The sequence below is a fragment of the Lytechinus variegatus genome, chromosome 9 (genome assembly GCF_018143015.1).
Source record: "Lytechinus variegatus isolate NC3 chromosome 9, Lvar_3.0, whole genome shotgun sequence".
Taxonomy (NCBI): domain Eukaryota; kingdom Metazoa; phylum Echinodermata; class Echinoidea; order Temnopleuroida; family Toxopneustidae; genus Lytechinus; species Lytechinus variegatus.
Window position 1 is genome coordinate 15,086,472 of NC_054748.1, and position 20,359 is coordinate 15,106,830.

Below are 20,359 nucleotides of genomic sequence, written 5' to 3' on the forward strand. Positions count from 1 at the left end.
TTTTTTAATACAATAAGCATTTTTAAATGTCAAGTCCACCTCAGAAAAATGTTAATTTGAATCAATAGAGACAAATCAGACGAGCACAATGCTGAAAATTTCATCAAAATTGGATGTAAAATAAAGTTATGACATTTCAAAGTTTCGCTTATTTTTAACAAAATAGTTATATGAACGAGCCAGTTACTTCCAAATGAGAGTCGATGATGTCACTCACTCACTATTTCTTTTGTTTTTTATTGTTTGTATTACACAAAATTTCAATTTTTACGAATTTGACGGTTAGGACCTCTTTGCATGAAGCACAAAATGTTAAAATAATGGAATTCCACATGTTCAGGGTGGGAGGAAACTTCATTTCACATGACAATGACGAGAAAATCAAAATATTTAATATTTTTTATAATAAAATACAAAAGAAATAGTGAGTGATTTCATCAGTTCCCTCATTTGCATACCGACCGAGATGTGCATATAACTGTTTTATGAAAGGAAGCAAAACTTTAAAATATAACTTATTTTCATCTGATTTTGATGAAATTTTCAGAGTTATGCTTGTTGAATTTTTCTCTTTTTATTCAAATCAAGTTTTTGTTGGGATGGACTTGTCCTCTAAGATAACATATCAATGATCATGCTCAGCCCTTTGGGTAAAAAATGCACTATTCCATTTTACGGCCAATGACTAACATCATTCAGGGCGCCGTCTTACAGCGAGTTACGATTGATCCAATCAATCGTAACTCTTTGGAAATCCATCAGTGTCATAATTTTTTCTACAGGAAATTTGCAAGATGTTGTTTGTAAACCAAAGGCGGATGCACCAAACTGTCAAGAAAACAATGAATTGATGAGTATACTTCATAATCTAGAAAACATTTTTGAAAAACATGCATTTTCGATATGGACGTTGCTGGCTTTTCATAGTTAAGGTTGATCAGAACAATTGCAACTCTTTGTAAGACAGGGCCCTGTTCATGCTTGAATTATAATCACAAAATGGTTTATTGTGACCCTTTACTATGAAGGCTCAAATTCTCAAATGTTGTATTGAATCTTCTGGGTCCCGTCTTGTTGCAATTGATCCGATCAAATACAACTATGGAAAGCCAGCAACGTCAACATCTGAAATGCATGTTTCTTCAAAATATTTTGTAAATAAGTTGTAAAGTCATGCATTCATCGTTTTCTTGAAAATTCACGGTGCTTCTCTTTGCTTACAAGGGACATTGTGCAAATTTCCTATAGAAAATTTTTTGACATTGTTGGATTTCCATATAGTTCAGGTTGATTGGATCAGTTGTAAATCTCTGTAAGAGAGGGCCGGTGGTCTGAAGCAAAGGTTCATGCAGATTTAATGCGTTGATTGTGTTGAATAAATTGAAATAAGGTGAAGTAATCGATATATGCTTTTATTTACAGAGCGCTAAGATTGTGTTTTTTTTTACTAACGAAGGCTAAAGCAGTAATGATTATGCATCTTGCATGAATACTAACATTTCTTTTTTTTGCCTAATGCCCCTTCCCCATTGCAATGTTTGGGCAGTGCTTTGCATGAAAACATTAATGCTATTTTCATTTTCATCCCCGTCATCATTATCATCATCACTGTTTTTTGTTTTTCATTTTGATAATTTAAATAATTCTTCTGCAGCCATTGTCAAAGTAGTTATAGTAGTGGTAGGAGTAGTACTATTAGAAGCAGCAGTAATATCGAAGTAGTAGAAGCACTTATAGTAGAAGTACTTGTTGCAGTTGCAGAGCAGGACCCTGTGTCACAAAGTTTAGCGATTGATTGTAAAAAAAATATTCACAATTGATTATACATTCTGTCACTTTAGAAAATATGTTGTACTATGTTCAGGGATGCCAGTTTTCAGGGAAAAGCCCGAATTCAGTAGTAGAAGCACTTACAGTAGAAGTACATGTTGCAGTTCATTTTGTAGAAGAGCAGGATCCCGTGTCACAAAGTTTAGTGATTGATTGTAAAAAAATGTCACGATTGATTATACATTCAGTCACTTTAGAAAAACTATGTTGTACTATGTTCAGGGATGCCAGTTTTCAGGGAAAAGCCCGAATTCAGGAGTAGAAGCACTTATAGTAGAAGTACATGTTGCAGTTCACTTTGTAGAAGAGCAGGACCCTGTGTCACAAAGTTTAGTGATTGATTGTAAGAAAAATTCACGATTGATTATACATTCAGTCACTTTAGAAAATATGTTGAACCATGTTCAGGGATGCCAGTTTTCAGGGAAAAGCCCGAATTCAGGCTCTGGCTATTTATTTTCAGGCCATAGTGTTTGCATTTTTGTGTACAAAATATTGTAGTCTAGGTGATTTCTAAGCCCTCTGATCAATTCCAACTGGCTTCCCTACATGTTAATTGCTATAAAGCTTTTTGTTTTGTCCCTCTCCATTTTTGTATACTTAGTTTGTTAAATGCTTATAAATACATATCAAAACAAAGGCACAGTGGCTAGCTTGCCTATCATAGAAGCATGACTTGTACTTAGCCCTTTTCATTTACCTAGTATTAGTAAAGGTAGATGTGACTATATTACACCTCAGTTCCGATTTATCCTAATATTTTGTTGTATTTAAATCTACTCATTTTGATTTATTTACTATGTATTGCTGCTTTGATGGTTTTTGGTGTGTTTTATTTACAAACATCAAAATGAATAGATCAAATCTCAAGCTTCCCAGTCACGTTTGGATTGTTTCTTTCTTGATCACCGAACTTGAAGTGAGAACGTCATCGTATTTTCAATCGTTTGTTTTTGAGTAGGTCTGTATCTCTAGCCAGTCCCAACGCGAAGAAGGATGCGACCCCTCCCCGATCTACCCCTGGGGTGGGGTCATCAGTGTCGACACCGGAGAGTCAGAAAGCGGCATTGCTGAAGTACGGTTACGACCCAAGCCTTTGCAAAGAGGTTCTGGACCAAAAACAGGTGGAGGCGTTTAGACAACGGAGGCAGGCTAGAAATCGACAAGCGTCAGGAGTCAACAGTGAAGGTACATGTATCTACACAATATGGCAATGGTTCAATGGAACCCGGGGGGGGGGGGGGGTTGTTGGAGGGGATGTTCTACAAAGATTTAAGTGCAATTTAAAGATCAACTCTGATACTGTTAACACCAGAGAATGTAAAAGGTCTGCTTAAAATATAAATGAACTCTTACAATTGTAACAAGTAAAACAAATGTTTACAGAATTGAACAAAACTTATACAGAATTATAAAACCTATAAATGAATATCTGCCCAATGATATTTCAGAAAAATATATGAGCAAATAAAGATAAGAAAATCCCTGAAAAATGCCTGTCCATTAATAGTGTGGTTCCAAATGTTGTTTCTTGTGTTAGCTACACCAGGAAAAGCATTTGGTAATGAAATTTGAGCTAGTCTGAATTAAACTTTTAAGCTTTGATGTTCTAAATGAGAATTCTATCACATGTATTGCTTCCAACCATTTCCTAATGAAATTAGATTTCTATATCAGAAATTTATTTTCAGGTATCATTTTTATTTCATTTTGTATATTATGGCTTGTATATGTTAATGAAAATATAAAGAGAGAAAATATTTTAGACTCTAATCCATTTAACATTCCCATCTTCAAAATCAGAAGACGGTAAAAGAGAAACCACACCATCATCAGGAAGCAACAACGATGACGACATCAAAATAGTAGGAGTGCAAGGTTTGTCATCAACGAAGGAGGAGGAGGATGATAAGAAAGTTGCCATGGAAACGGATTTGAAGCGAGAGGGCAGTGTTTCCAAGTCGCTGAGTGAACTTGGTTTAGAAGAGACCAAGGATGAGGACGATAAGGACAAGAAACCTCCCAAGCCTAGTAAGTGGTAATCAAACCTAATAAGTGGTAATCAATCCTAATAAGTGGTAATCAAACCTAATAAGTGGTAATCCAACCTAGTAAGTGGTAATCGAACCTAGTAAGTGGTAATCAAACCTAGTAAGTGGTAATCAAACCTAGTAAGTGGTAATGAAACCTAGTAAGTGGTAATGAAACCTAGTAAGTGGTAATCAAACCTAGTAAGTGGTAATCAAACCTAGTAAGTGGTAATCAAACCTAGTAAGTGGTAATCAAACCTAGTAAGTGGTAATCAAACCTAGTAAGTGGTAATCAAACCAAGGATGAGGACTTCAAGGGGGAAGATAAGGACAAGAAACCTCCCAAACCTAGTAAGTGGGAATCATTAACTCTTTGGCCCGTATTCTGAAGTCGGGTTTAAGCCTCAGAAGACTGGGGGGGCTGATTCAGCCTCCCCCCCTCGACATTTTTCGCGATAAATCCGCTGCGCAAATTTTTTTGATCGCATCACTCGCTGACTTATTATTTCAAGTCTGGGGCAACTTTTGAGGCCCAAATTGCGACCCCCAGGTACGCGGTTCCGATATTAAGCAATATTCCGTAAGTGCATGCAGTCCCAAAATTGCTTAAAAACGTGAATTGTGTCCAAATCCAATGCAAATAGTGATGTAATTTTTTTCAAAGTGCATTTGATCAGATCCGTGCTAAGAGTCTGTGTACCAAAAATTAGCATTTAAGGACATTATTTAGTGAATTAGAGCAAGGTTTTGATCTTATGCATAAATTAGCATAATTAGCAATGAGATTTTTCACAGAATTTGACCTTATAGTTTTGTAGATTATGATAGATTTTGCTGAAGCAGTTTGAAGGGAGATGTTCCCAGCAAAGTTGTAGAGAAATTCACAAGCTTTCGGACAATATGATAAATTTCTTTTAAATGATAAGAAAATTTGGTAAATAATGGGGCCATTCCATGCCAAAATTGCCAATTCTCCCAATGAATATGCAATTTTGCACCTCATGTTCTCAGAATTTGTCGAAATTTGGTACACATGAAATTTTTACATGGGCCATGCACAAAACAAAACCGGCCCGTTGGTTCTCGCGCTACAACCCCCTTTTTCTCTTTTTGACCAAAATTGGTCTGACCGCCAACTTTCAAATTGCCATTGCGTCGTAAAGAGTCGACCAATTACCACAAAACTGGTACCATTTAAATGAAAATTCAGAGAGGAATTTAAAAAATGTTTCAGATCAAAGTATTGGCATTTTAAAAGGTCATGACCTTTTGACCTCTACTTTGACCTAGAGTTAGGTTAATCTCCAGTGTTTATTGTTTTGTTTTTGTCAGAAGTGACAGGGCCAAGAGCGAGGAAATCAACAAACTCTCGGATGAGACAACGTTACATGGGTAGTCCTGGAAACTCATTGGAAACGACACAGACACAGAAGAAGGAGGAGGAGGAAAAAGATGGTGAGAGTTGCATGTAGAGAGGGAATTTTATTTGTTGGGTTTTTTTGTTGTATTTTTATAACAAGTGTTTAACTGGTTTGTGTGATCAATATATAAAGGAAATTGAAATTGACAAATATCCCAAATACCACTAAAAACTGATTCAAATTCTGCTAGTCAATGATTAAAATTACATTAAAAAAAAGAATAAGTGTAATGAGGGCTGAGTAATAACATTTGAAGAAAAAAATGAAATTAAGAAATAACTAAAAAAATGCCCCCTAAATTACTAGAATATTCCCCAAATTTATGTCACACTGCTATGAAATTAGACTTTGAATGTAGCATTTAGTCAGAAATCATCCTAATTTGAATGGAAGATGAAGTGAAATTATGTCAGATTGCACTTCTAAACTTACGAAAAGGTCACATTTTCAATTCTGTTTAGATCTAGCTCTACAATACGTCAATTTGAGTATGTGGGGACAAGGTTTGCACCAAGTTGGGATGGTTTTACCAACATCCTGTCGAGAAAATGGGGATACACTTGAATTACCAAATAAATGGGGATTGGATGTACAAGCAGGTTTAAACTGCAGTGTTGCCAACCGTTTAGTTTTTAACTGAATTGCCCAGTTTTTAAAGTTTTTATTTCCCCCCAAAAGCAACTGATCTGTCAGATTTGGGGATTTTGAGACATTTGGCTATCTATACTCGCATAGTGTGTCAATTATTGATATTTTTATTTTTTTTAAAAGTATGAATCAATTTCTGTATTCTTGGGAGCGTTTCATCAACATTTTTGTCCAACAATTTGTCAGATCTGACAACTTTCCTTGATTTTGATAGGCTGGGAAGGCACTGTTATGATAAATGGTGGATAAAACAAGACTTATCGAAAGAGTCATCTGACAAATCCTTTCATGAAACGCTCCCCTGGTTTAACAAGTCATAACACACCCAGATAGAAAAACTCTTGAGGTTGAATTTTCTCTCAAGGTGCATGTATGCACCAGATTGCACAATTGTAGTTCCAGAAATGCAAAAGCTTTCTACCATGGGAGGGAGGGGAAACACCCCACTCCCACATCCACTCACCCTCGCTTGCTCTGTTCCCTCGCAATAACTGGTTAAGTTTGCTTCATTTCAAATGTTGGCAAGACTGTAATTTGCCCCAGATGCATTTTACGTAATGATTAGTTTACTAAGATTTTTTGTATGTTATTATCTTTTTCAGAAAGGAAATCATCTCATCCCAGCTTGAGAAGTCTGTATGGTGAAACCCATTGCTATGTGATGGATGCTAAGTACATGGGAAACCTTGGCAGATATCTCAATGTAAGACTTCCATAAGGCGTATTTATGTATTGGTTGTAGACCTGGTGATGAGTGGACCATATGTCAATTAGACCAAATAACTATTAGCCGTAGAGGGTATTAGACCAAGTGATTGTTGGACCAAATATGAAATGACCAAATAACAATATTCTCAAGAGGAAATAGACTAAGTGAAGATTAGACCAAATAAGTACATGTAAATTATAAGACCAACTGAAGATTTAACCAAGCATTAATTACAGACCAAATATAAAGTAGGACTTTTTCCAAAATGAAGATTGGACCAAGTATCAAATGACTGCATAGGAATATGAACAATAGAATTGGAGCAATTCAATATCAATTAGACCAAAGTGTGTGTTCAATGTTATTTGATAAATTTATTGTGATGTTTGAAAGGATGAAATATGTAATAAGTAGTAGTGTTGGTTTGTTTGTTTTATCCTTAATAGCTGCAGACCTAATCTATTTGTCACAGAGATTTTTTGGATTTTGTTTTATGGCAATACTTATTGTTGATTTGTTCGTTTTATCTTACAGCATAGCTGCAGACCTAATCTATTTGTCCAGAATGTCTTTGTCGATTCACATGATCTGCGATTTCCATGGGTAGCTTTCTTTGCAGCTCAGTGAGTATTGTCATTTATTTCAAATTAACCTAGCGAGTGTTTCATCTTCATTTTTCATCCGACAAGTTATCAAATCTGACAACTTCCCCGTTTCATGGAATAATCTGTCGAAAAACCTTAGGAATATCGCAACATATTTCACAACATATCATATCAAAAGTTTAGGAAGTGTATAAAAACACATTTATTTAGCATTTATTGAGAAATTATCTAACATTCTAAATTTACAGAACTATGGCAGCTGTTCTGTTTGTTTTCATCCATTAAATCTTTTTTGCAAAGCAGCCTATGCTCACTTGTCTTGCTTTATTAGATTGTCTATTTATCTACTTCAATGTGGTGCAGGTTTATCATATGAGAAGCTGCAATATTTGTCAACCAAAACTATGTCTGAAGCAAGACAGAAGTTTTTAGGCGGTGGCTCCGCATCCACAATTTTTACATGTAGTCTCACCCGTTATAAGCCAGACCCCATACATGTACTTCTAAATACTTTTTAGTGACTTTATTTGATTTCATTTCAATTTGTGGTCTCACCTGTTATAAGCCAGACCCTGTACCTGGGTGCGTCGTGGTCTAGTGGTTCTGACTCTCGCCTTTGATACAGAGGGTCGTGTGTCCGAATCGTAGCCATGGCGTATTTTCCTTCAGCAAGAAATTTATCCCCACTGTGCTGCACTCGACCCAGGTGAGGTGAATGGGTACCCGGCAGGAGTAATTCCTTGCATGCACTGAGCGCCGGTGATGGTAGCTCGAGCTAAAGCCAGGGTAATAATAGCAGCGCTTTGTATCCTCTGGCAAAAAGCGCTTTATAAATACAGCTATTATTATTATACTACTAAATACTTTGGAGTGATTATATTTTGTTTTATTCTTTTTTTTTCTCCCTTGCCTTTTTCTCATAGGTTCATCAGAGCCGGAAGTGAGCTGAACTGGGATTACATGTACGAGGTGGGGTGTGTCCCTGGAAAAGAAATCAAATGTCTTTGTAAAAATCCGGACTGCCGAGGGAGGCTTTTGTAACTAATATCGACAACTTGCACCGTGAAAACACAAACTGAATCTGAAATGAAACTCGCGTCCTTTTGGGCAAAGCTGTCCTTGAGTTGCAAGCGACTTCATGAATGACTGGTGATCCTTTCTCATGGTAGGTTATACACATCTGTGGTCCGTTGCAGAAAGAGTTGCGTTCAAACGCAAGTCCCAAATGCGCGCTGTTGATTGGTTGAAAATCAAGTTGCGCATGATTTTTCGAGTTGCGATTGATTGCAACTCTTTCTGCAACGGGCCCCTGGTTTTCGCTATACCTCAGTCACATTTTCCTCTACGGCCACCATTCCGCGAGTGAAAAACAGCCGTTTTATCTTCTTTAATTCAAACCACCCATATGTAGCTGGTGTGATAAATGTTCAAACAACTGTTTTTGAATTGCCGTCCGGCGGCTGTAGGGGAAATGTGACTGCGCGTATTAGTGTTGATATTGTTCTTAAGAAAGGATCACCAGTCATTCGTAAAGTCGCTCATAATTCAAGGACAGCTTTATGAAAGCCCACCAATTCAGATACATGTGTGATGCTTAAACCTTACAATTTCATGTGCTAATCGATAGGAAAGGATGCAGCAACTATAATACCATTCACCTTGAGCCCGATCAAATGATTGGGCCTGCTACACAAAAAGGTTTGCAGTCAATCACTAAAATCAATGGCAATGGCCAAACATGTGTGCATAGTCACGCTCAATCAATCATTGTATTGATTGCGGATCATTGTGTAGCCGGACCCTTGGTATCCACTCTGTGGTGATTATGTTTCAGATAGATAATGAATTACATGACTGTATGTTTCATGTTGTAATTTATTGGAATGTTAATGTTTGTGTTGTATTATGATGTCATTGAGGCTTTTGATTATAACTTATATTCCTGGGCACCGTCTTAGAAAGAGTTGCTATTGATCAGAGCAATCACAACTATGGAGGGCCAGCAACGTCAACATCAAAAATGCAAATTTGTTCAAAAAGCTTTTTAGATATGACATTCGTTCTCTTGAAGATTCAGTGTGATTCGCTTTTTTTTGCTAAGGAGATTGTGCGAATTTCCTGTTGAAAAACTTATGGTATAGATGGATTTCCATAATGTTGAAATTGATGAGACCAATTGTAATTATTTATAAGTTGGGGCCCTGACTGGCTGATATTCTCGTCAGTCGAGAGGGGGGGGGGGGATGTGGGTATTATCCCCCTGCCCTGATCATCTCAGCTGCAGAATGCATGATCTTGACAAAAAAATGTTCATGATGGTGGAAAATGACAATCTCTCTGGTTTGAATAGCCAAATTTCAGTAAATCTATTTATTTCATTTGGATTGTATTAGTTATGCTAATTTATGCAGCATTATATTCATATTTGGCCATAAATGAAAAGCAAAAGCCCCTGACCTGCCAGTGTTGTGTTAATGTATTCTTGTTTTAATCATTCCAGGGTAAAAACGTTCTGAGCTTTATATTGTGGAGCATTGTGACCCAGTAGATTAGGGTCAAGGGTTCAAATCCCAGCCATGGCGTAATTTCCTTTGGCATGACATTTATCCACATTGTGCTGCACTCGACAAAGGTGAGGTAAATGGGTACCTGGCAGGAATTTATTCCTGGAAATGCCACCGCGCTGTAAAAGGCCGCGGTGCTAAAGCCAGGGTAATTATATCCTATTGAGCGCATAGGGACGCATTTGGCAGTGATATGAGGTACATGTATATAAGCATGTTGGTATTTTCATTATTATTATTATTACCTCTTTCTGTGCCTTTGGCACTTTACAGAGTGGATTTGGCTCTTAACAAGAGCAGGATGTTTTGAAAAGACATTTATTAGCATTTTTCCAACTCTTCTGTTATCATGCTTTGTCATGCATTAGCTATACTGACTTCAGGAAGTGTCATTATCGCACAATTTTGCTGTTTTAAGTGTCATAATTCTGACATTGTTTCAACAGGCTGAATTGAGTTACCGGTACATGTATATTATCATGGTGGCAATATTCTCATTTGTCTGAAAATCAAACTGAAGTTGAATAATAGACATGCACAGAAGGGAAATTAACGTATCTCACTTGAGATGGGACAATGTAAATCAGAGGAAAATACTTCACCGTAAATTGAAGGTAAATGCTAGTTTTGGTAACGATATCAAAATGAGTTCGTAGAGAATCCAATGAAATGACCACCAAAGTGTCTGTTTGTATAAATAAAACGCATGTGCCAAAGGATTCTGGAAGAAATTGTGTAATTGCTGAGAAATGAGCAAATAAGCACAGGATTCGGGTAGAGCGTCGGGTCCGACGCTCTAAGCAATAATTATACATTGTGCCACGTGCGCTTATCTGTGTTGGGGATCTTCGGTGTGAACATTTTAAGCGTAGATTTCAAGATTCACAAAGTTCAGTTAGTGTAACTGTACCAGATCTAGATCCTCGATGATGTACTGACAAGCCTTGTTTTACAGACTTTCTCATGAAATCAGTGTTTACTGCAACTACTGGAATTTCTCTTTAAGTGCTGAGATATTTGGAAGAGACAAGAAAGTTAACCAGGGGCCCAGAACACAAAGCCTAATAGCAATGATCGTAGAACACTTTTCAACGATCTTTTAGTAAAATGCCTAACCATTGTTGTTAAATTGCATTTTGTGGCTAAGATTGACATCATAATGCTTAGTAGTAAGTATTTTGCTTAAAGTTGGCTTGATAAAGTACATAAATAAATGTGAATTGAATACGAGTATACAAGTTTGCTTAGACAGGTAAAATGCCAAGTACTTTACTTTACCAGTCCCTACTCTCATTTTTGGTTGCTGAAGTCAAGCCCTGCATATGCAATGGGGCCCAGGTCTCGACCGCATTTCGCCCTATGCAAGAACGCGCACAGATAAGAAAACTACACTCCGTTGCGACTTTTAGTTACCAGCAACTCTCAGATTTGTGTATAAATGGAGATTACAAATTGAATTATTCCAGGTATTAATGTTGTGATCGTGCGTGTTTGTTAAAAGAAAGAACATTTTGTACATCGCTAAGAGGGGCTCTTATTACACTGTAGTAGCCAAAAATTTTGAGGTAACTCTTTGACCGCTGTGAACAAAAGTTCAAATTCTCTTAGATATTTCATGGTATGAATGTTTACAAATTTGTTTGCACTGACAAAGCCAACATAGCTTCACTGGCCACCAAGTACATGTTCTTGCTCAATCAAAATGTAACAGAAAGCAGAAAGGCAAAGGGATGCTTTGGACAAAAAAAATGGTCACTTTCATGTGAAAATGATCCAAAAACCAGAGGCGGCGGAACATCAGGCTCGGACAAAGAAAGTTGAGGAGCACCCTTTGTCTGCCAAACGAAAGGTGCCCCTCCACTGACGTTCTGCCTCCTCTACCTAAAACCATACTACAAGTGAGTTAATTTACATGTATTATGTCACACCCTCACATTTCATATGTGCCATTTCTCATTTTTTCTGAAAATCCCAATTTCTATCACAAACTAGGAAAACAAGCCCAAGACAATCATGTGAGATACATGGAGAGCTACTTTGATGTATTCGATGGTAATGATTTTGACCATTCCATTCCTCAATTTTTTAGATTTTATTTTTTTTAACTTTGCCTTTTTATGACTGTCCTGTTGTATGATAACATGTGATAGCATGATTCTGTACATTAATTTCAAGGCATTTTTTTTCATGTACATTATTTTGTGGAAAAGATTAATGTCACTCTGCTGCGACATTTTTACAAAAATAAGAATAAATGTGATTTTACAAAATACTTCAAAAACTTGCAAGAATTCCTATTTTACTTGTGAACTATCCCTTTATGTACTTAGGGTGAAATAGAGAGAGAGAGCACCTATTTTAGTGTTTACAGATTTATTATTTCCTTGGGTCATTGCATTCAATCACTCATTCTCACACGCAATGTATGCACAACCTCCACTCCCTGGGGAGTACTCCAACCAGTCGCCAAAAACAATAATTGTGATTTTACAAATACTTCAGAAATTTTCAAGAGTTCCTATTGTACCTCCCAACTACCCCTACATGTACTTTGGGTGAAAGAGAAAGCTAACTTAGTGCGTATTTCCCTGGTTATCAGATTCAGTCATCGTCACACGAAATGTGTGCACATCCTGCACTCCCTGGGGAGTATTCCAACCAGTATTCTAACCAAAACGATAAACATGATTTTACAAATGACTTTACCTTCCAACTACCCCTACTTGTACTTTGGGTCAAATAGCAAGAGAGAGCTAACTTGGTGCTTTTCCCTGTTCATCGGAATCAGTCATCGTCACACGAAATGTGTGCACATCCTCCACTCCAAGTGGAGTATTCAAACCAGTCCCCATTGAGGCACATACATGTACAATATATGTGTATTATCTCTCTCTTTAATAATAAACACTACATGCAAAACAATAAATCTTAGGCTGAATATTCATTTTATTCATATAATCTTCATTTACTGTACATATTCTTAGAATCATAGTTTAAAATCATTTCAAGTAACCTCACAAAATGAGGACGTTAGCTTTGCTTGGATCCTTGAAAAATACTATATCACTTTACCATATTTTCAATATGGGGTCACCAAGCACACCCCTGTTACAAAACAGTTGAATACTCAAATCAACTACATGTGCTCGTGCGAAAATGAATTGCTTCCAGCTCAAAATCCATACATTATAAACGTTAATTCCAAATCTATCACATGTACACTAATTTCATCACATTTCAGGATTCCACAGAAATTCGAAAACAGAATTCCATGCCTTTTTGTCAAAATTCTATTTTTACACACTTTTTATGTCTTTAAGTTAACACAAATTTATCCAATGTTTGATCCCCCTTTAAGCAACTCTATTTACTATAACGCTGTGGGCTTGGACTTGAAATTATCACATATGTATCACTTTAAAAGACTTAATTAATTAGTGCATGCACATATACAAAATTTCATAATACATTGAATTCCGCATTTCCCACTACATAACATGTATTTACACACAAATTTTTAAGGAAAAAATAATAATTGCAGCAATAAGTATGTCACATGACCTTAAAGCAATGTAAATATCAATACGTGTACATGTATCACACTTCAAAGTATGAACGATTCAAAATACATTTCCACAAAATAAAACATCATTTAATACCAAAGTGTACATTACACCACTGACCAGAAGAAGAATACATTTGATGTACATACAAGAAATCATTGGCCCGAATTCACAAAGGTGGTTTTGAAAACCCACGGTTGAGTCCATGGTTTATGCAGATTTCCTGTATAAATTACGCTTAATTTAGCATGTATCTGGCGCTTGTATAAAAAATGTCCAATGCCGATGCGCGCTTTTGTCACAGTGCGCCAAATTGACGCGCGTTACAATGGTTAGATACGCTTTTTTATTCACGAGTCCACTGTTTGAAGAGTGGACTCGTGAATAAAAACGATGGGCTTATGAATAAAATAGCGTGGATAACCATGGTAACGGGTGTCCATTTAGCGCATAAAAGCGCGCATCGGAATTGGACATTTTTCATACACGCGCCAGATACGCGCTAAATTAAGCGTAATTTATACAGGAAGTCTGCATAAACCATGGACTCAACCGTGGGTTTTCTAAACCACCTTTGTGCATTCGGGCCATTAAGTTTCAGTCACATAGAAATTCAGTGACATGCAAATTTATTGCATGCAAGCTCGTAAATCTAGGACGACACACAACGATACATCACAGAAGAGTAGAAGAGTACGCAAGTTGCTGGATGGAATATAAAATGCAAAAGAATAAACGACAAAAAATAGTCCAAGTAAGAAAGTACAATGTATATTTTGTGCCTTTAGAAAAATTTTATATCACACAGCTACAATCACACACGTAATAAGGTGTATGAATTTTTCCACATGAATGAATGGTGTCACATAATATCTTGAAGATTTTTCAACCTTCGCTTTTATTCCTTTTTTACAACAAACAAATGTAAATAATGGAAACCAAAGGGGGTGTACATGTATGATAAAGTAAGCTAATAACAAAGAAAGAATTAAGAAAATAAATCATGCTATAGGTTAAGATAGAATGAAAACTGTTTCTCTCCAAAGTACATATGAGACCAACGATTAGAAATATAATTATATTCATTATTAATCATTGCTCCAACTGTACAAGTTCATATCATAAAACTAACCCCAAAATGTAAACCCGGGCCCTGTCTTACAAAGATTTGCGATCGATCCGATCAATCGCAACTATGGAAAGCCAGCAAAGTCAACATATCAAATGCATGTTTGCTCATTTTTTTTCTAGATATGGATGTATATCCATAAATTCATTGTTTTCTTGACAGTGGTTTGTTCTCCTTCCTTTACAATTACATTTTGCACACTTCCTGTAGAAAAAATTATGATACTGTTGGATTTCCATGAATTTACAATTGATTGGATCAATCGTAACTCTTTGTAAGACGGGGCCCAGGCATGGATAGCATCACCCTGCACAGGCCTGCATTCTGAATTCTGATTTGATTTCAATTCTGGTCTTAAAAGTGTGGTCAAACTATCAGGGCTCCCAGCTTTTCAAGAAAACAAAGTTCCCTGATTTTTCCCTGACAAAGTTTAAAATTTCCCTGATACTAATTCAAACCCATTCCCAGTTTTGCATGTTTTGTAAGTCGCTGCATTTAATTACATTTTTTTCAGTATAAAAACAATAATGTAAAACTATATTAGTACAACCATCACCAGTTGTTTTGATATGCAACGTAATATTACAGAGTCTGACTGACTACCCTGCTTTCGACTTTGGGGCTGATCAAAATTCCCTGATTTTTCCCCCTCATTTGAGACGTTTTCCCCAGATTTGAGGTATTCTTTTATCAAACTCCCTGATTTTTCCCTGACTGGAAAAAAGTCAAATAATTTTTCCGATTTCCCTGATGGGCTGGGAACCCTGACTATGGACGGCCAACTGCGACACAAACCTGTAACAGTACAAGATCAATTTTCTCAACAGATTCGACACTCAAATTATTCAGGAAACCATATTACACTCAAATTGTTTCCCTCGACATTTCATGAGGAAACAGCAAAGGGAACATAAAGAACAACATTAAAAAATCAAACAAAATTGTCACAATTGTCACAATAGTACAGAGTTAGACCAGAGTTTAAATCAAATCAGAGCTCAGAATACGGGCCATATAGAATGTAAAATAAACTTAAAATTCTCAAAAGAGCATAACGCGAGACCTACACGTACACATGTAGTAACTTGATTACTTGAAACATCCCAAAGCATACACCTATAGATTGATTAACACTAAAACCGTACACTGACAAAAACCTAAGCATGCATGCAAGAGCCAACCCTGAAAGCCCTACACCATTAAGTTCCATTACTAGATCCAACACTAAAACCAAATAAAAGAGCAGTCAATTTTTTATATACCACTTATATATAGCAGGCCAATATTAAAAACAATTGCTCTGCTCAAATTATGCCTATAGGTACGCATAGCATGCATAGGGAAACATTTCCCCATGTACAGTTCATTCTGAACGACAAATAATGTAGAATATTTGCCAGGTGTTACCATAAATGTATGTCAATAAAAATCTAACATAATGTACAGTTAACCAAATTGACCAACACAAATATAACTGGTACTTACTCTTCTAATAAAAAAACACAATTCACAACTTCCAAGAACTTGTAATTTCACAAGTACCGTATGTAAATATATGTAGTCAATGAATTACCTCTGCTTTTACAAAAATATATTTTACCCGTTAATAACATGCTTACATATTCAATGACAATATCAATCACTGATGATAAAACTGTTATCTATAAAACATCTTATTTTTAAGAGGGGTTATGATGAAGAAAAGGACATATTCTCTATACACGTATGTCATAACATCATCAAAACTTCACTTAAAGAGAGAAAAATTATTCTGAAAATATTATACAAGAATTATACATAAATTCATTAGTATGAAATTATATATGCAGAAGCAAACACTTAGTCATTCTTAACAATACTATATTTAGTCTAGTAATAATACACACATACATTACATGAATCTGTCTCTTAATTTTTTTCTGTAACCAATGGTATCATTCTTTCTATATTGACAAGAAGATTAGACTGTATTCAGACACAAAATGCTTTAAAAGGATTTAAAATGACAAAGATTAACACACGATGGGATTAGTCTTTCTTCACAGACAATGATTGTAGTACAAGATTATGGAGTCTTCACAAATGATAATCTTTGCAAAATGAGATGAAATACCATTTTTCAGATGATTCTTGAATATGAGAAAAAAAATACATTTTTATACTATGGCTCTAAAATATAAGCCTGCCTCTACAGACAATGATTGCAACAAAATAACATAAGCCTGTTCTTCACACAATGATTGTAAAAAGGAAATAAAACTCTCTTTTTTGAAACAATTATTCTAAACCCTCAGGATGAATATTTTTTTTTTATAGACAAGGATCATCATTCCAGTCTTTATAGACAAACATTGCAACAAAACAATAATAATAAACGAAATAGATTTATAGAGCGCAGAAACTATTAAAAAAAGTATCTATTCTACTGCGCTTTTTGAGTCATTATTAATGAAACAGATGTATTTTAAAATACAATTGCAATTTAAGTATGTAAGTATGAGATTAGCCTGTCTTTTTCAGACAGAGGGGTGGGTGGTATTCTTGATTGTTTTGTTGAGAACATTTTCATATTTAAAGGTCAAGTCCACCTCAGAAAAATGTTGATTTGAATCAATAAAGAAAAATCAGACAAGCACAATGCTGAAGATTTCATCAAAATCGGATGTAAAATAAGAAAGTTATGACATTTCAAAGTTTTGCTTATTTTTAACAAAATAGTAAGATGAACGAGCCAGTTACATCAAAAATGAGAGAGTCGATGATGTCACTCACTATTTCTTTTGTTTTTTATTGTTTGAAGTATACAATATTTCAATTTTTACGAATTTGATGATTAGGACCTCCTTGCCTGAAGCACAAAATGTTAAAATAATGGAATTCCACGTGTTCAGGGAGGAATGAAACTTCATTTCACATGACAATGACGAGAAAATCAAAATATTTCATATTTCAAACAATAAAAAACAAAAGAAATAGTGAGTGAATGACATCATCAACTCTCTCATTTGGATGTAACTGGCTCGTTCATATAACTGTTTTTGTGAAATGAAGCGAAACTTTAAAATGTCATAACTTTCTTATTTTACATCCGATTTTGATGAAATTTTCAGTGTTATGCTTGTTGAATTTTTCTCTTTTTATTCAAATCAAGTTTTTGTTGGGGTGGACTTGTCCTTTAACTGGAATGCAAAAAATCATCTATGATATTCATTCAAAAGAAACATCTGCCAGACAATTTCGGCAACTTATCAAAAACTGGAGCAGTGTCTTTGCCGCAGGAATCTTGCAATTGTCTTTCCAGTGCTAATTCCCATATTTTTTGTAGACAGAACGACACGGCACAATGCCAACGGTTGTATTTTATCTGACATTAAAATACGTTCACCATCTAATGATTATAATATAAAGGGATAACCTTTCTATTTGAAAAATTACACAATGATACAAAACAAAATTAGCCTGTAGGCCCTATGGATATTTCAATAAAGTTGGCTAAGCTAAGCAACACATCATTTAAGTACTGATAACTCTTTAAAATTTTCTTATCATTCGTAGGAAAATACAATGTTCCGACTCAACGACTGAACCAAGGCACTGTAAAAGAATACCCTGTTTTAAGAGCAATTATGATCATAATTACATTGACAAGATGAAAATGATACCATCAAGATCCAACAACCACTGGCACTAGGTCTACACTTACTAAGTCTAATCCCAATTTGGTCTTATCCACCGTGGACTATTCCTATAGTTTGTCTACTTAAGGCCACCACACACCTTACGATATCATTGGTCATTAGACCTGCTACGGAATAAAATGTAGTAGACTTTGGTGCTCATGTTGAGACATAAAATATCTTACTGTGTAATGTTCTCTATCATCAAACATGTATAAATATCGATGTTCAAATCTGTGACTCTGCCATCATCATTTCATATAATAGAATAAATTAAATTCAACACATAGTTGTAATGATGTCATAGCAATCGTACGACTGGCTACAATTCAAAACTAATTTGGCCTTTACTCCAAAGCAAAGGTTTGCAATCATCCAAAATTATTATATTAGTATTCTCAGTGGCGGACCGTGACCAGGGGGAGATAAAGCATTGGAGGGGCACTGTATTGTTTGTGAACAATGCTGTGCCCCTCCAATGCTTTGTCTCCTCCGGGTCACGGTCTGCCACTGAGTATTCTTACAATTAATTTGAACCTAAATGAAAAGACACTTTTCCATTACATTTTCAGAAAATGAGCAATATGTAATTTATTCCAAACTCAGACCGTGGACCAGTCGTGAAGTGTGCGGTGGCCTTAACCTACTGGTCTAATTGCCATTTAGCCTATTTACTCTTCATAGTGGAGCACTCTCCAAATAGTGCGTATGTGACAGTGTAAATTATTCAAGAATTACCCTCTACACACACCCCAAATAAACAACTACATACATGTATTAGTTACAAGTATATGTGGTGCATTTGATGCAGAACAACATTGACAATGAAACCTAGTTTTGACTGTCCATCATATTCCGTTGAAAATCCAACGGGGTGATGGTAACATAAGTCTTCAGTTTATTTCAGATAGCTTCAGGTCCGGAAATTTGAATTTCAGATTTGTTTTGATTGGTTTCATTTTTACATACCAGGGGGGGAGGGTGTTTCACAAAGACTTTAGTGCGACTTATCATGCCTAAAGTGCATACCTAATACGTACAATGCAACCTCATTGATAACTACAGGTTACACGGGCCTAATTAAAACTGGCAGGCAAAAGACATTCATTCAAGCCAACCCATTCTCAATTTTTTAATTTGATATTGCTGATTGACAAAAGTGAATGAGTATGATTGGCCATCTAACACTGATTCTATTTTAGGTAACTACTGAACTTCCTTTTCCCAAATTATGAAGATTTGGAACTAAATTTGACTGGCGGAAGGATAAGGGCCATTTTACTGTCTCAGGTTCTGAATTTGATCCTATCAAGCGTAGTCTTCATAAATACCGATTTATTTTTCAAATGAGTCGGTCAAGGTACCCTTTTCTGGTCAGATATGGAATGTTGGATATATTTCCTATAGTATCCACTGGTAGTAAACATTCGCCCCTTGAATTTCATCCTTATTTTTTATGAATTTTGTAAAGTGCCAAATTAACACATGATTCTATCGGAAATGTTTTAGGCCCGTGCAACCTACGCATCAGTGCACATCCTCTGAGCTTAATCCGACTGTGGAGAGCGTTTTAACTATGGAGAGCGCAACTATTATTTTAAGTGCAACTCCCAAGTCATACTTAAATCTTTGTGAAACAACCCCCCCTGGAGTAGGAACTTTAAAGTTGATTTTCAAATGATGTCTTAACTATTAATGTATTAAAATTTGGACATTATTCCATGGCATGGCATGTCATTTATATCTTGATTTGAATAAAAGGTTTAGTTGCTATTTCAGATTTTACATGTAAATGATTATGTAATATTATACATTAAACCACATGCACATTATATTATCAATTGAGTTGAAGAATAGCTATTCTAATTTCAGATTTTCAAATTTCTTTTACATACTATATAACTATTTACCATGAGCAGTCACTTCAAATTTAAACTGAAGAAACTACAATTGTTATTTCATAATTTCAGATGATTCTTTTAATTGTTTATTAAATAACTTTATACCATGATTAGTTAACTAAAAATATATTGGAAGAAAAGTTTTTGAAAACAATATTGTTCAATTGTAAAAATTTACAAAATTATATGAGTTGTCACTTAACATTGATTTGAAGAATAAGAAATGTTGCATCAGACTTCAAACAATTTCTCACTTTACAAATCGGACTTAAATATAAATGA

The 20,359-nt window shown here is 35.6% G+C and overlaps 1 protein-coding gene across 3 annotated transcripts in view; it reads left to right on the forward strand.

The window, feature by feature from the left end:
* The window catches only part of LOC121421062 (histone-lysine N-methyltransferase eggless-like), a 41,230-nt gene extending 32,747 nt beyond the window's left edge, over positions 1-8,483 (forward strand). For 2 of the 3 annotated variants that reach the window (XM_041615673.1, XM_041615675.1), the window contains 6 exons: positions 2,792-3,018; positions 3,634-3,861; positions 5,193-5,315; positions 6,532-6,632; positions 7,173-7,261; positions 8,167-8,483. In XM_041615673.1, the coding sequence (XP_041471607.1) occupies positions 2,792-3,018; positions 3,634-3,861; positions 5,193-5,315; positions 6,532-6,632; positions 7,173-7,261; positions 8,167-8,284 (886 nt within the window). In that variant the 3' untranslated portion in view covers positions 8,285-8,483. The remainder of the gene's footprint in view (positions 1-2,791; positions 3,019-3,633; positions 3,862-5,192; positions 5,316-6,531; positions 6,633-7,172; positions 7,262-8,166) is intronic. The other variant, XM_041615674.1, reaches the window with a different exon arrangement.
* Positions 8,484-20,359: the final 11,876 nt, after the last annotated feature.